This window comes from Diadema antillarum, unplaced genomic scaffold, assembly GCF_040938485.1.
Source record: "Diadema antillarum isolate AM-2024a unplaced genomic scaffold, OU_Dant_1.0 seq00001007_RagTag, whole genome shotgun sequence".
Lineage (NCBI taxonomy): Eukaryota > Metazoa > Echinodermata > Echinoidea > Diadematoida > Diadematidae > Diadema > Diadema antillarum.
The window spans coordinates 67,501-84,190 of NW_027271844.1; the positions used below are offsets into that span (position 1 = coordinate 67,501).

General features: G+C 39.6%; 1 protein-coding gene across 1 annotated transcript in view; it reads left to right on the forward strand.

Moving 5' to 3' along the window:
* LOC139742593 (uncharacterized) overlaps positions 1–8,668 on the forward strand; it is a 62,918-nt gene extending 54,250 nt beyond the window's left edge. The window contains exons 6-11 of the mRNA XM_071653122.1: positions 423–561; positions 1,026–1,182; positions 2,013–2,176; positions 3,210–3,346; positions 5,777–5,893; positions 6,388–8,668. Coding sequence (XP_071509223.1) covers positions 423–561; positions 1,026–1,182; positions 2,013–2,176; positions 3,210–3,346; positions 5,777–5,893; positions 6,388–7,287 — 1,614 coding nt within the window. The 3' untranslated portion in view covers positions 7,288–8,668. The remainder of the gene's footprint in view (positions 1–422; positions 562–1,025; positions 1,183–2,012; positions 2,177–3,209; positions 3,347–5,776; positions 5,894–6,387) is intronic.
* The last annotated feature ends 8,022 nt before the right edge of the window (positions 8,669–16,690 follow it).

The following is a 16,690-nucleotide window of genomic DNA, read 5'->3' on the forward strand; positions in this document are numbered from 1 at the left end:
AGCGCTGACAAACGTTGATGAAACACCCCCCAGAATTGAGAATAAACATTTTTGCAATGTGGGAATGAAAGAAAAATAGGAAAAGGAGGAGGAAAAGATGAAGAAACCTTCATTCCTGTAACAAGTAATTTCAGTCTCACACACCCATATCAATGTTGGTAATCTGTACCATACACCTGTTTTGAATATGCATCAAGTGTTTGTAATTTTGCTGAAAAATTTCAAATATTTATTCTTTAATTTTTGCTAGTGTACAAGGATGAGAACATATATTTCATGATTAGCCATTCAGGCAGATTTACAGTGTATTCCATGAATGACGTGTAAAAAGAAGACCATGTATTCTTCAGTATGAAATCAAGCTTTGTGTATTAATTTATTCTTTTTTCTGCCATTTTTTTTTCTTTACCTCAACAAAAAAGATTTACTTCAAGAAAGTCACAGAGCTGAAGACCAAAGAGGATGAGCTCAGGAAGAGGCTGCAGAACCTCCACAGCAGGGAAGACGAGGCACGGGCGCGGTCTCGGGAGCTTGGAAATGAGAAGAAGAGGATCAAGAAAGGTACGGCTGGTTGCTATGGAGACGTTAGGGATGAGAGGTGTATATACTTGATGATTTTGAATCAGTTTGAAATTGATATGATAGAACGGTCTGGGCATATTTGGTTGGGATAGAAACAACATGGTAGTGGCGAAAAAGAAATGGTGAAAAGACATGAAATGAGACTATGCAGGAAGCTGTAAACATTTCAAAAAGAAATTATGGCAAATGGTGATTATAATAATATGACTGATAATTATCATACTAATGATTGTAAAGATAGGAGGATGATGATGCTACTGCTGTAATGATCATAATTACAATATTACAAAGAAAGAAAAGGAAGAGCAGAAGAAGAAGGAAAGAAGAGTAGATAATAAAAAAAAAGGTGGGGAATGGAGAAGAAGGATTTAAATACTGATATAGAATTTGATTGATATTCAGTCCTGATGGGGATTGCGTCCATCTTCCCTCTAATATTTTAGAAATTGACAACCTCTACGAGATGCGGCGTCAGATGAACGCCGAGTTCCAGGCCCAGAGCCGCGACTATAAGGAGTTCGTCGAACTCCAGCGGGAGGAAAATGAGAGGCGAAAGGAGGAGGAGCGGAGATCGCAGGAGGCCAATCACAGACGAGAATGGTAAGAGAGGGGGCGGAGACCCGCTCCCCATCACAAGGATTGGAGGTTGGGAAGGGTTGATTAAGGGTTGATTCTATACCGTACTGTCAAAGGCTCCAGGTGATGTTTTGCCATTGTGAATTCATTTGAAGTAGTTATTGCCCAGATATCTTTTTTTAGTCTTGAGTCAGATAAATATCCAGTTGTTCCTGGTCTTGTGGCCTGTGATCGAAGCTCATGTTTCCTGAAATATGAACCTGAAAGATTGACCTTCATTGCAGGGTGTTCTACATACAAATATGAAATTGTGTTTTCTTGACTCTGTCCAGTCTTATGTCAGTGATGATTTGTCTGTAGTGTTATGTTCACAGAATAATTCCAAACTATTAGATTTGATCTGTGTTCTGTCAAGGTTTTTTTTTTTTTTTTTTTTTTTTTTTTTTTTACTTGCTTGGCCAGTTCCGGTAAACTGTATTTTTTGTGGTTTCTCCACAAATTTTAAGGTGTCATTTTCAGGTTTAATAGTTCAATTGAGGATGAAGTTCAAATATGTATATCTATCCGTAAAGAGTTTACACAATGCCTTTAAAAAAATCCAGATTTCTCCAAGTACTACTGATACTTTTTCTCTTTGGCATAATTTTTAATAACAAAACATTTAATCTGACTACTCCAAAAAACTCATTAGCTTCCCCAATGGTCATTACGTGCATATGCTCTTTGTATGCTGAGGGGCTAGTGTGAAGAAAAGATATGCATAAATTTTCTCTCTCGCCATTAACTGCTAATGTGTGTATCTATTCTCTGTGATGTATGTGTCCGTCTATATTTGCGTTTGTGGTGTGTTCTAGGTTTGAGTATGAGGTCACCCGCGAGCCGTTCTCCTCAGAGCGCCAGCAGATCGAATGTCTCATAGCCTACCTCAGCAAGCTCCTGCCGAAGGGGGAGGGGCACGGGTCCTCGGACGGGGGAAGCCCCCAGAGCGGGGCCAGCCCCGTGCCCTCCCTGTCCTCAGGTGAGCATCCCTGGCATTCCTGAGTATACTCAGGACTCGTCCTCAACGGGTTAAAGGGAACGCAAACCCAAAGAGCAGTGTGGATTGAGTAAAAGCATTAACACTAGTAGAACACATCTGTGAAAGTTTGAGGAATATCGGACAATTGATGTAAAAGTTATGAATTTTTAAAGTTTTGGTGTTGGGACCGCTGGATGAGGAGACTAGTAGAGGTTATGATATATGAGTGGACAACCATATAAAGAAAATATAAAAGGAATTCCACAAAAAATTAACTTTTCTAGCAAAATGAAAGAGTACTTGACTAACCGCTTTCATAAGGCAGGGAGATAAGTGCTACCCCTAACATATGTCAGTATCAAGCTGATGGAATGTGTAATTTTCATGAAAAATGATTTTTTTTTACTGAATTCCCTTTATATTTTCTTTATATTGTAGTCCACTCATACGTCATAACCTCTAGTAGTCTCCTTACCCAGCAGTTCCAACTTTAAAACTTTAAAAATTCATAACTTTTGCATCGATTGTCCGATTTTCCTCAAACTTTCATTGATGTGTTCTACTGATGTTACTGCTTTCACTCAATCCAACTTGCTGTTTGGGTTTGCGTTCCCTTTAAAGAACCACAAATAGCCCCGGACAGCGAATATTATGTGCATCAAAAAGTGTATGCTCATCGGTAATATTAGCACTATTACCTTCTGAAAGAGGCAAGTCAAGTGCTCTTTTATTATGTGAGAAAAGTGAAAGTATGTTGAATTTGCTTTATATTTTCTTTTTATTGCTCTATGCGTGTGAAATCAAAACTGCTGTAATAGTCTTCTCATCCAGCAGTGGCGGTACTGAAGCTGAAAATATGCATAACTTTTGAACAAATTGTCCGATTTTCCTCAAAACTTTCACTTTCTACTGATATTGCTGCATTCACTCAATCTACATGAATATTAAGGTGAACTTGTGTTCTATCTAAGTACATTGTACTTTGATATCATTATTTTATTTTGTCCATTTGAATATTTTCCCCGACAAAAAGGCTCATCACTGAGTCGAAGAGCTTCCTTCAGGGATGAGGAGGGGGCATTCACCATTCTTCGCAAGAAGTCAGACGACGACGACGATGTCTTTCAGGCGGCGACCAAGAAGAAGAAGGGGAAGAGAAAATCATGGATGGTGAGAAAAGCTGTGATTTCTTTTTCTTTTTTTCTTTTTTTTTACACCCTCTTTTCTGCTCTGATATCCTCCGTTGAAGCAGTGTAAGCAGTGTAGGGCTGTGAGAGCTCAGATTTTAACCTTATCTCGGGTTTTTTTGCTCTTCCCCAAACCCCCCGTTACAGTTTTTTTGCAGTTCAGATGCACTGAAATTTTTATAGTTTAAGGCATTTCAGACTTTTTTTCCATATGTTTCTGATTTTTCAGACTTTTTTTTTCTGCAAGGACTCTCACACCCCTGGCAGTGTAAACGATGATTGTAAATTGACCAAAAAAAATGGGGGGGGGGCATGAATAACACTTGTCAGATAAAGATAAAGTACTGTAAAAGGGGAAATTTTCGCGCATTTCGCGCAACCAGAAACTAGCGCGAAAATAAAAGCACGCGAATATTTTTGCTTGCCATGTGCTCCTGTGCGTGATGTCTTGATTCCGCGGAATTGAAAACACGCGAAACTCTTCTTGCCCGGCGAAGCGCGAAAAATTAGTCGCGCGAAAATATCCACTTTTACAGTAATCAAACACGGGATGAGACATCAAGTATGCCATTATAGAAACAGACATTAGTTTTACCACCATTGCCACCACAAGAAAAAGAGGCAAACAAGTCGTAACCAAATGTACTGTAAATGGCATATATTTTGCACATTTTTTATTTGTGCAAATATGGAGAATTTGGTGCTACTCTGGAATTTCACAGCACACAAAAATATTGGCTGTGATCCCAACGTGAATGTGACGTAAACACGTACATGTACATGTACTGGATGTGCAGTATGCAGTATGTGAACAATGTACTTGATCATACAATTTAGTAGGCCTTAAAGGGACTGTACAATACTGGTTGAGGTGGGAATTCATGTTTTGAACATTCCTAAGTGAGATAATGAAAAGCCTCTTATGAAATATGAAAGAGCATGTAATTTTAAGAAGGATTCAACGTTCATTTGATGAAAATTGGTTTTCAGATGGCTGAGATATCCAAAAGAGTGCTAATAATAAAAGGCGACATGCCACAACTTTATTAGGATCTCTTTGTTTCACCTTGTTTTTGGATATCTCAGCCATTTCAAAACCGATTTTCATCAAATAAACTTTTGATACCCCTTAGAACTGCATGCTCTTTGACATCTCATAGAGTGGTTTCTGAATATCTTGCAAAACGTTAAAAACTAAATCCTTAACTCGACCAGAACTGTACATACCCTTTAAGTCTTGGTATTTGCTGTGTGAATAGATGTGTGCACTTCCCAATTTCTTTTTGTACTCCACGACCATAAATTTAAACCACTCATGAAATAGTCGGGAAGTCCTGATTCACAAATACTTTGATTTGCTATATGACGTACACAGTTCATGAATTCATGGACACGAGTTGGGGCACATCTCCAACTTGTGGATTATGAGCATGAAGGTGCTTTATTGATTGGATTCTGCATGCTCCAATACCTCTTGTGCATCAGTTACATGCCTATGTGTAGATTGAGAGAGTCGTGCTTGAGTTACGCTTCATAAAGCTTTGTAAAACACAGGTCGCCTTGACTCCCTTGATGGGTATTTGTCTCACTAAAGGTTTACATTGAGGATAGCCTGAAATCTCAATGTTGTAATATCTTGTTAAATGCATAGATTTACATACATGGCTTGTGGTGTGAATTGCTGTACCAGTGGTATTGACAAATTCAGGTTTTTGATGTATATTCATCATTTCTGATAAAAGGTGATCATGGTGATGAATGTCTCTTGTTTTATTTCTATTATCATAACGGTGATCATTATTATCAACATAATTGTGCTTTTATGAACCACAATTATGTGATTGGTAGATAATTTGCCATGTTATTACTGTTAAAGGGATGGTACAGTATCGGTGGAGATGAGAATTGGGCTTTTAACTTTTTGCAACATTCCAAGAAAGCACTTATGATATAGTACAGAGCATACCATTTTAAGAGGAATTCAAAGTTTATTTGGTGAAAATCGTGTTTGGAATGACTGAAACATCCAAAAACAAAGTAAAACAAAGCGATTGTAAAAAAAGTGTGGGTCCCACACTTTACTAGAATCGCTCTTTTTTGGATATCTCAGCCATTTTAAAACTAATTTTCATCAAATAAAAGTTGAATTTCTCATAGAATTATATGCTCTTAGTCTTTCATATTTCATAAGAAGTTTCTCATTATGTCGCCAAAAAATGTTAGAAACCTGAAATTCGGTCTCAACCAAAACTGTACGATCCCTTTAATACTTGTGAGAGATGTGGGGGGAGTGCACTGGCATCAGAAGTTGTAACAGGCATTTCGTAATCCTTTGCCAGCCTTTCCTAAAATGTCGTCGTCGTAAGTGTAACTTCTCCGCCCCTTCCCCCACCAAACCCTTGACCCTTCCCAGAGCAAACCGCTGAAGCATTCATCGACCATCTTCAACCAGTTTGCCTCCTTCAATCTCTCACCCCCGTCCACCACTCTGGAAGTTGGGGAGGCCCTGCGCAAGCTACAAGCCAAGCTGGTGAGATAGAGGGGAAACAATTTCAATTTCAGTTTTATTTCCATTTTTTTTTAATTTCAATATAATTTGAATTGTCAACATCAATTTCAATTTCAATTGCAGTGTTAGTTCTAAATCTTATTTCAAGATCACTTTCAGTTTCAGTTTTTAGTGTAAATTTAAATTTAAATTTCATATGTGATATCAAATTCATTTGCAGGGTTTGATATAAGTTTTAGTTCAATATTGGTTTTTAATTTCAATTTCATTCTAGATTTAATTTGCTCTATTGGGCACGAATAAAGGAAATTTTCTAGTGTCCAAGAACATCCTTTGAATTCTACTGGTAAGCATGAGTTGTGATTTAAGTTTGTGCACTGGTAAAAGGACAGATATATCCTGATATTGTGAAACAGACTAGGTGCTCAGGAAGAGCAAGCGAATGGTTCCCTGTGTGGGTTCAAGTGTGTGGATTAACTTGTTTTTATTTTCCTTGTTCCCCCACAATCATACAGCAAGACTTTGAGGATGCTGCAGCGAGCATTAAAATAGCTCATAGTGCAATAGCACCAGATGCGAGCACAACGTCTTCAGTGTCATCAGGAATTGTTGTGACGGCGGATGTTGATGACGTGTCGGACAGGTCAGAGACTGAGATGCCTGACATCAACTTGCGTGATGAATCTTGGCGAGCTGCCGTCGCCGAAGGCGATGAAACGAGAGACTGCGAACAAAGTGACGCTAGCAGTATACGAGAGCCGAGTGTGGCGGGAAGTGTAGATAGCGAGAGTTTATATTCCGCCCACGCTGCAGCGTCGAGCGCATCAGATGAGACAGACAGCGTGCAGCAAGAGGGCACCGTGCGGAGCGACAGCACGACCGACGAGTGCGGGAGCAGCAGCAGCGAGGATGGCAAGGGAGCGGGAAATGTGACGGACGACAGCGAGAGCACGGTGGTCGCCAACGAGGGAGAGAGTGGTCACAGCTCGCCAAGAGAGGGCGGCAGTTTGCGAAAGGGATTGCACGAAGTCTCCGAACAACCGAAAATTGATCCCGTGCCGCGAGACGAGGAGGAAGTGGACAAAGACAGGGAGGACAGTGGGATGAGTGATCCTCCGGAGACCGAGTCCCGGAAAGGTGGGATCGTCGATCGGAAGAACGAGAACCTCCGACTGATCGTCAAGAGGCGCGAGAAGGACACGGAGCAATCCAAGGCCGAGCACGTCCCGTCGCCTTCTGAGTGCAGCAGCGATTACGCATCCAACTCCACAGGGAGTGGTGTTTCCACGCCGACAGACAATATTCCCATCTCTAGGCCCGGGGATACCCACCCCCTGGCCGGCAAGCAGCCTCCAGCCTACGACCCAGATGTGGTCATTGGGATAGGATTCGGCACCCATGATCTTGATGAATGAATTACGTGTAACTCAGGTCAATGTGTGACTGTTTTGTACGACTACCTGAAACGGTATCAAATCTGACTTTGTGTGAATGTATTCCATCGATGACCGATTGCTTACTCCAATCGGAACAAAATATGCATGTGAGAGGGTGTAAAAAGGGAGTGATGAATTCCGCTTTCATTCCCCATGAGCCGTGAATTCCACTGTGGTCCCTTTTGGCCCATTGCAAACAATATGCTTCCTTAGGGCATCGTGAGCTGAAAGCTGTTACTTGTGAGCCCCCCTCACCTAACAAGAATTTATGTAATGTATATTTCATAATGCTGAGCAAATAGCTTCTTCTCACTTATCAAACCAACTTGATCACTTGATCATGAAGGTTCTCATATGTTGTGGTTTGAAGAACACTAAAACACAGAGACAAAACTTTGCCCTGTGGGGCAAGAAAAATGTATTTGCTGTGACAAGAGTCAGTTATGTCAGTTCTCTTTGCAACAAGAGTCCAAGATATTTTCTGTAGAGAAAAAAAACACACCCAAAAACTAAGAATACACTGCTATTCTTGATTCTGCTTTCCATCTTGTCTCTCATCGAGACGCATCCATCTTTATACAATGGTTTCGCTCGAAACAAAAGTGTCAGTTTTTGATGAAGTCGGGAATTTCCTCCTAGTGGTGATTACTGGATGTGAAATTTGCATCGTTGATGTTGAGTTTGTTTGCTCAAGTGCATCTCTGAGAATGCTACATTGACTCTGCTCAGCTAGGTCCACCCTCTGCTCTTTGGCCACACATGGCAAAGAGAAACGAACCGTTTCTTCTGCTGGTATGTCTGATCTCTGTCAAAACATTTTGGAGAAGAAGTGATGAGAGGGAGGAGCAAGGGAGAGGGTGGGGCACAAAAAAAAGAAGAAGAAGGTAGTTGCAAAAGTTTGATGGGCATAATAGGAAAGACAGAAAAGAAGGATAATCAATGCTTTGAGTGCATTGATATGGGAAATGGTAGAAGTACACATATTGCACAGCTGTGCCAAAATGTACTTGTACGCGTACGTTCACTAGAATACTTGGTGTGCAGAAAATAGATGACATTGCTTGCAATGAAACAGTGGTATGTTTGCTAACTCTTCACAGAAGTTTCCGAGATTGGAACAGATTTTTGTGCCACCCCACAGTACAATTTATGATTGTTATTACGACTATTTCTTTTTTTAATGAGTCATCAGTAAAAATGTCTAAGTTTTCCAAACTCAAAACTGCCTGAACACTGGCTGCAAAGTGAGAGGATCTGTGGTCATTAATACATGATCATTATCATTTTCAAAGTCTTTTAGCATTGCTTGTGTACTGCAGAATTTTTCTAGCACAAAATGACTACGCAGGATGTTGTTCACGTCTCTGTCGGTTCTCTCTTCTCTCTGTCAAAGAAATGTAATTATAAGTTGTTGTTGTTGTTTTTTGAGAGAGAGAGAATTATCATTGCCACTCAACAATACCTATTGAATTGTAGAAGACCTTTGTATTGTGGCTGGATGTGTCGTTGTTGTTTTTTCTTAACGTTGGTGGGTCATGCATGTCTTTCAAATACCCCATCAGATCAGTCGTTTTCGATGTCTGAATTATCAGCCATGTTTTTGTAGAGATGTACCGCGCTTTCGTGGGGCAAAGTATGTGATTCATGTTGTTAACTGGTGTGGACCATAGAAAAAAAATCAGCATTGACTTTCAAAGTCTTAACGAATGAATTCTCAACCAGATGCTGAATATAAGTTTACTGATTATGTTGCATGAAATAGTAATTTGTGCACTTACTTTGCACCACCTATCAGGTAAAAATACCAACGTGTGAAGTAAAAAGAACAACAACAAGAAGTACAAGTAAATGCAATGGGCGGCATAGAACTGCAAACTTGTGTTGAAGTAAAGTTTTATTGTATGCTGTTAAAAAGAAATGCAGTTTCAGCTAAGTTTCTAAAGAGCGATATGAACTTGTAACTGGTTAACTACCAATGTTGTTGTAACAGCTGAGAAAGTCAGTCTTCTGAAGATGATTCTATTCTCCCAGCCACACATGGATTCTCCCCGCCGGAGTGGAATACACATTTAGAATTGGGATATGCTGTTTTGCGTGAGCGTTTGGATGTATTTTTCCTGCATCTCAGGAAGCACACACATGCAAAGAAGCAAGTCCCCTATGACTATGAGTGACTAGGCAGTAAGGATTTTTTTAAAAAGTGCCTTAGCTAGGGGCCTGCAGTCTAGAACTAGGTGTACTAACCCCCTCTTGCAAGCCATGTATAGATCCACTTTATCTTACAGTTAGTATCTGTAGATGATGGAAATATTTTGCCAAGCTCAGAGCTGCCAAGTTTCCCTAATTCTGTTGGAGGCTCCCTTGAAGATTTCAGTGATCTCTGTCCCTCATTCTCCTGGAGACTTCCTGGAAGATATCAGTGATCTCTGTCCCTTATTCTGCTGGAGGTCTACATTTTCAGTGATATCTGTCCCTTATTCTGCTGGAGTTTTCCTGGAAGATTTCAGAGATCTCTTTATGTTTTGACTTGAGACCAAAGTGTCCTCCCTGGTGTACGAATTATTCCCTTTTCGAGATATGCATTCAAAGACACAAATATCCCTGGTGTTGGTCTGTGGAATCTCCCTGGTGTTGAAGAGTGAACTTTTTCAGCTCTTTTGAGGTTGGATGTCCAGAGAATCCGATGGGATGGAAAAAGGAGAAAGACTGGTATTCATCTCTTGTCTTCACTGTCTGGTGTTGACACATGAAATGTGCTTATGTCAGAATTATGTCTGTGCGGGTGATAGTGTGTATGGCATTTGTTGTGTAAAGTGTATGAGTCTGTGTCTGTATATTGAACTGTGGTGTAAGGTGTAAAAATATACCGCCATGCCTTGGTCACAACCACAGGTTAGGTATCTGATGCAAGCAGAATGCTGCACAGGCAGGACAGGTGGTACTGTAGGATGTGTCTTGCAAAAATTGGCTGCGCTGTAAAAAGAGTTGTCTATGTCATGTGGCAAATGCCCTACAGGATCTACACTTGTATGTATAGAGAAGATGTTCCTCGTATCAGGTTTATTTTTATTGCCTTGTTTTGGGCTTTTGTTTTGTTTGTTTGTTTGTTTGTTTGTTGTTGTTGTTGTTGTTGTTTGTTTGTTTGTTTGTTTGTTGTTGTTTTTTTTTTTTTTGGGGGGGGGGGGGTAATGTTAGACCTGATGTGCATTCCAGGCACTTTGCAGATTTGTAAAACTAAAGGCTGCTCACATCATGGCATATACTGAGTAGCAGTTTTTCCAAATAAGTTTGATTTGAATGATACATCTGCTTACCATGCTTAAATTGCCCAGACATGGGTTTGAAATGCCCTGCTTTCCATAAACATATTTCAACAAAGATTGCATTACTTCTTCATATCATAGTGACACTACGTCATTTTCTTAAGGCATGATGTTTGCAGTATTGAAAGGAAATACTGAGAAGTATTAAGAAAAATGCACAAGACTTAGGAGATATTTATAAGTCTTGTTTTTAATTTCTATCATGATCAAGAAACAAGATTCTGACAGAAGTGGTTACTTTTTGTCAACAATGAAATGTTGGCTTTGCTCTGTGGCCTGTTTTTGATGATGATGGGCTTATTCCTAAAACCAACAAAACAAAACAAAACAAAACAAAACAAAACAGTATTAGGAAAATGTATTGTATCAACTGGAAAAAAATTAAGTACACAAAACAAAAGTTCTTTTTCTTTTTCTATTTTTGAAAGATTAGACTTATGCAATTTCTCAGTCATGAATTTTCCTCCAAACTTTTTCGATGGTGATGAAAGAATGCAAGCTTCATCTTTGTGTTTGTACAGGACAGAGACTACTGCTGTAGTTTTGTTTGTTTTGTGGTCTTTTTGTGGTCTTAAATTGGCAATTTCTAGTTAGCATCATGCTGCATAGGAAAGTTGATGAGTGTGGGAGGGCTTGTGTGTGCACAACTGACATCAGTGGTATTACACAACCCAACGCAAATGAATTACTTTGCCGTGAAGAGTTTGAACAGTGAGATTGAAAAGTTGAACGGAAATTCATCTTGAGAGGTGGGCTGGTGTTAATCTGGCTTGGAGGCGCATATATTATGCACGAGGGTCAAAGGTCATGCTGCAGCTGTACCCCTTCCAGTGGACTTGCATTGCTTTGGTAGATGCTGCATTCTCTGAGACGTATGTGTGTGTGTGTGTGTGTGTGTGTGTGTGTGTGTGTGTGTGTGTGTGTGTGTGTGTGTGTGTGTGTGTGTGTGTGTGTGTGTGTGTGTGTGTGTGTGTGTGTGTGTGTGTGTGTGTGTGTGTGTGTGTGTGTGTGTGTGTGTTTACCTCTGTCTTATTGTACGCATTGAAATGCTATTTTTTGTTCCTTTTTTTGAGCCAGAAGAGACGTTATGTACATTTTATGAGAGAAAAGAAATGATCCTTATGAGTGGAAGGGGTGTATGCAAAAAAAAAAAATATTTGTATGATGTTAATGTGGAAAAGGTTTCAGATGTGTTTTAACTACAGATGTATGGCTGTGATGATTTTTAAGCTTGATTAACATTACAAAAATATTTCTTGTTCATAGACTAATTCATTTAGTCAGTCCTAACATTATTGGTCATCAGTCACTGGTCTAGGATTTTGGTATCAAGGCTTTTTTTCTGTTTTCTTTTGGATAATATATGGTAAAAAGGAGAGGCATATTTTTAAGAAGGCATCTATTTTTGCCCTACAAAACATGGCTATCTATTTTTCATGTATCGGCAATTGTATTTTTTGATAATCAGAAGATTGGAAGACATGTAAACATTAATAATGTTTGGTATTGGAAAGATGTACAAACTCTTTGCCCCCTTTTTCTTCTCTCCTCTCTTTCTTTCCTACATTATCTTTTTATGGTCATACCTAGGTTTTTTTTCTGCACCTGTTTATGAAAGAGATTACATTGAAGTATCAGTTTTGGTATTGATTATTTGAAACTTGGTTGTTTTTGCACCTGTTTATGAAAGAGATTCCATTGAAGTGTCAGTTTTGGTATTGATTATTTGAAACTTGGTTGTTTTTGCACCTGTTTATGAAAGAGATTCCATTGAAGTGTCAGTTTTGGTATTGATTATTTGAAACTTCAAAAGGAGAGAGGGACACTGTCATACCATGGATTACAATGCTCCTGTAACAATATTGAAACTGCCAGCCAGAGCTCCATTGTATGTTCAAGGCACCGATGTTTGTGGCCATGCTGATACCAAGGGTGATTAACGTCACTTTGCACAGAAGGATGATTATGCTTGCTTCCAAAAGTTAAGGCAGTGCATGTCTTACATTAGTATGCACACTGATTAGCATGAGTGGTTTCCTACCATTTGCAATAGATTTGTGATGGAATCCTTTTTTCTGCTGTACTTGACTTACGTAAACTGTGGGAGCTAGTCATAGATTTATAAACATCTTGCATACAAATTGTTTAGTCATTGTCAAAAACTGCAGTCTATATTTGCTGGTAGGAAGGAGGCCTTTTCTTAAGGACAATTATTACAATTATTGCTATAATCAGTGGCATCATTGTTATGGTTATTATTATTACTATTATTTTCATCATTGTTATGCTAATTATTTTTGTTACATGTTATCATTGTATTTTTTATTTGCATTTGAATATTTCAAAGAGTGTCAATACTGTACGAGTATGTCCAGGTACCATGGTATCACATCAGCTTGAGATAGGACACTCATTTTTTCTTATAGTGCCAAAAGATGACTAGAGTCCTTCTTGCACCGATGCTGATGAAGTAATGCCCAAAATAGGTTTGCAGAGCTTATGAACAACTAGAGTTTCCCCTTTTTAAACAAATTTTTATTCCATTGTCTCCTCGAGGAGGTGCATTTCCCACACACCAGTTGGCATGGTTACCGAGTGCTCAGTAGTACCTCTCATCACCAGAAAGCAACTTGCTCGCATATATGCAAATTTTATAAACTCACAGGGGGCATTCTTGTAGATGATAACTTATGATCTGTTCTTATTTGAGGTCTTGTGCATTGGACATATTGTTTCAAGGATATTTTGTGACGATGCCACAGAAGTGGCTTTTCGTCTTCGGTGAAAGCAAATCAGTACATTTTTGATGTACCTTTGCAGAAGGAAATTGAGCAAATGCATCTTTTGTGTTTTATGATTCATGTTTAGAGAACCTAATTTTGCAATGTGTATGATATTTCACTCTTTTTGTGTATGACTTCTAATTTCAGGTATGTCTACTTATGATGACGATGAAAGTGCGGAGAAGAATGTTTTATCCATAAAAATTGCAAAGAACCACTGGAATGTGTGGACAAGTCTTTTAGAAGCTTTTTACTGCGCAGACATGTTTGTATATATCCGTATAATCTGCCAACTGTACGTAGTTGCATTTATATCAATTCCCTATTTCAGCCTGTGTGTCCAAGTAACAGTATTTAAAGTTGTTGAACTAAGTGGTATGTATTAAAGTGGATGGCTTTTGATTTGAGTTGAGGGGAATCTGTAATGCCATAGGGGAAAAAAATTATCAATTTTGTGAAAATTCACGGCATTTTGAAACTACTTGTTCAAGGTACTTTATGTGGATAAGAGATTGTGCACCACTTTATGCAATATTATACAAGTATCAATATTATTTGTCTGTGGTTGTGACAATTTGGCATTTACATTTGCTATGTTGATGACCATAGTGGCAAGTAGACGTCACCTGTATGGAGTGAAAATTGTTTATCTGTCACGACAGATCAAATTTGCCAAATGGAGGAAAAAAAACAAAAAAACAATGGGGGTAACCTCACAGGGAGTGAAGCACATGAGTGAGAAGTGTCATTGGAGAGTTAACTTGGAACTGTGTTAGTAATGTCACTGGAATCAGCCAGACTTTATTTGAATCTCACAATTAGCTTAAGGCAACCCCCCAAAGATGACTTTTTATTTTTGAATTGAAGAGTGTCATTGAAGCCAGAGTTGGACTAACTTCAATCTCCTATAGCTATAGTGGCTATGGACAGCGTGGTTGAAGGTAGCAGTCATCCTATGCAAGCTCTCCTACAACCTTTGAATTCAATTCTTTGTTGGGTAAATGGTACATATCATCAGAACACACGTCTACCCCAAGAATGAACCACTGTCCTCATCTGCGTATGGATGTAAATTATATAAATGTCTGTGGAGTTGGCGACCGTCACAATGAAAAATGTACCTCACTTTCCCAATATTAACGATGACAGATGCGTTGGTTATTGGTGTGAGTTAATTCAAATCCTGGCTCCCCCCCCCCCCCCCCCAAAAAAAAAAAAAAAAAAAGTACCCTTTTTTTTTTAGTTCTCTTCCACCAGATCAGAAGTCTTCAACAGGCTGCTTGTAAACCGGTCATTGCTTGCAGCCTGGATACCAGGAAAACTGCCATTATTCATGATTAATTGAGCATTTTTTTCAAGCAAATTTCAAGTAAGCATTCAGTCAACACATTTCTAAGGAGGGACAGGTTTAATGCTGTTGAATGAAGATGAAACTTGAGCGTGTAGCGTGTGCAGCAGAAAAAATGAAGAAGACTTTGATTCATTATTGTGATTTTTGGTGGTAGAAGGGCTTTCAAAGATATTCTCTCTTTTTTTTTCTGCAACTAAAATGTGAAAGACTTATGTATGTTGTATTATTTTACATGTTGTAGAAATACATGTTGTGTGTTCTGCCCTTGACTATCATATTGCGCACAAATAATGTTTTGATATTATAATTAGGTTCCAAATGATACATGAGATCGAGGGCATGCTGTGCAAATATGTATGTTTTCCCCCCTTTTTTGTAAGGGGGTCTAGATCTGAAGGGCATGATGCTACAGTTCATGTTATGATAGAAGTCTGCGTGTACGGTCAGACAGTAGGGAACTTTCGCAAGCACGACGCAGCCGCTAGTTGAGCGTGCTGTGTGCAAAACTTACTTCCGCGCATGCTCAATTCCGAAAAACCTCTCGTCGTGGGGAAAATGAGAGTGGTTCTCGGCCAAAATAGTGTCCGATCTCGATGTTAGACACGATTGAGCTGCCAGCCAATCAGCGATCTTGTCTTGACTCGTCTTGAAACTGCTTAGAAATGGTAATGGTAGTCTGAGTGTGGGGAAGGTCACAGCTGATTGCTTCCGTGTCCTCTTGGTCTTCCCCTCATGTAGTGAAAGTTCCCTACTGTCTCTGGGTGCCAATTGCTTCATGCAGCCACTAAAATGTCCCCCACTGTGAACAACAATGATAAAGTAAATAAATGAATAGAATTCTCTAAAGAGAAATAATGAAGGAGCCTGCGTATAGTGGCCGCCTGGTCAGTGCAGCCAGCAGCCACCAGATTTGTGTCCTGTGTCAATATTGCTCACCGTTTGTGGTGGCTTCTGGTTCAGTGCTGTCTGTCGGAATGCCAAGTTGGTTTTTCTGCTGCACAAAAATATCGACTCTGATCCCGACCATCAAGGGATGTGCATGCATACATTTCTCTGTTTATTACTGTACTCCCCATTTGCAAATTTAACCATGCGTGACATTTGTCGGGAAGTCCGGATTATCAAAAAATTAGACTTGCGAAATATATGGCTTATACAGTATAGTGGCAGCCCTGCTTGTCTTTTGTAGTGGCCGCCTGTCTACAAAGACCACCTGTTTTAATTGCCATTTGTACAGGTTGGAAAGGACGTGCTAACATTGCATGTCAAAAATGTGCTGGCTCGATTGGCTGGTCGTCTACTCACTGTTGCAATTACATGTATTACCATTCCTCACTCTCGTGTAACATTCATCCTTTGATTGACGATAAAAATACGTACTGCCAAGCCGTGCGGTGCAGGCCAACTGACTTGTGCTAGATTGAACTCCCTGTAGGACATGTGATTTTTTTATTCATGCTGATGATGGCGGTATCTATGCTGGACCTGAATGTTGTATTCCGTTTGAGCAGTATGTGCAGGGGAGGAAGAGTTGCACAGTGGTGGATTGTCACACTCCCGGTTTCTGTCGAAAGTGTTTTTTAATAGCAGGATGTGTACCCAGCACCACTTGTATTGTTAGGTGAGGCGGCTGATATCTTTTGGATTCTTGAAATTTGCAAAACTGCCCCCAAGAATAAGAATACAATGTATACAATGTGCAAAAGGTATAAATTCTTCCAAGGGTGAATGAATGAGGAAAAAAAGAAGAGGATTTAGTGCTGCGATTGTGAGTTGGGTTTACCGTATGAAGCTGTGTGATGCGGGATGTTTTTCTTCTTCTTTTTCTCTTCTTTCTACGGAAGGAATCATTCCTGTTAAGAATGCCACTTGGACGATGTTCAGGATACACAGCCAGCCAACCACTGAATGCTATGGAATTCAAA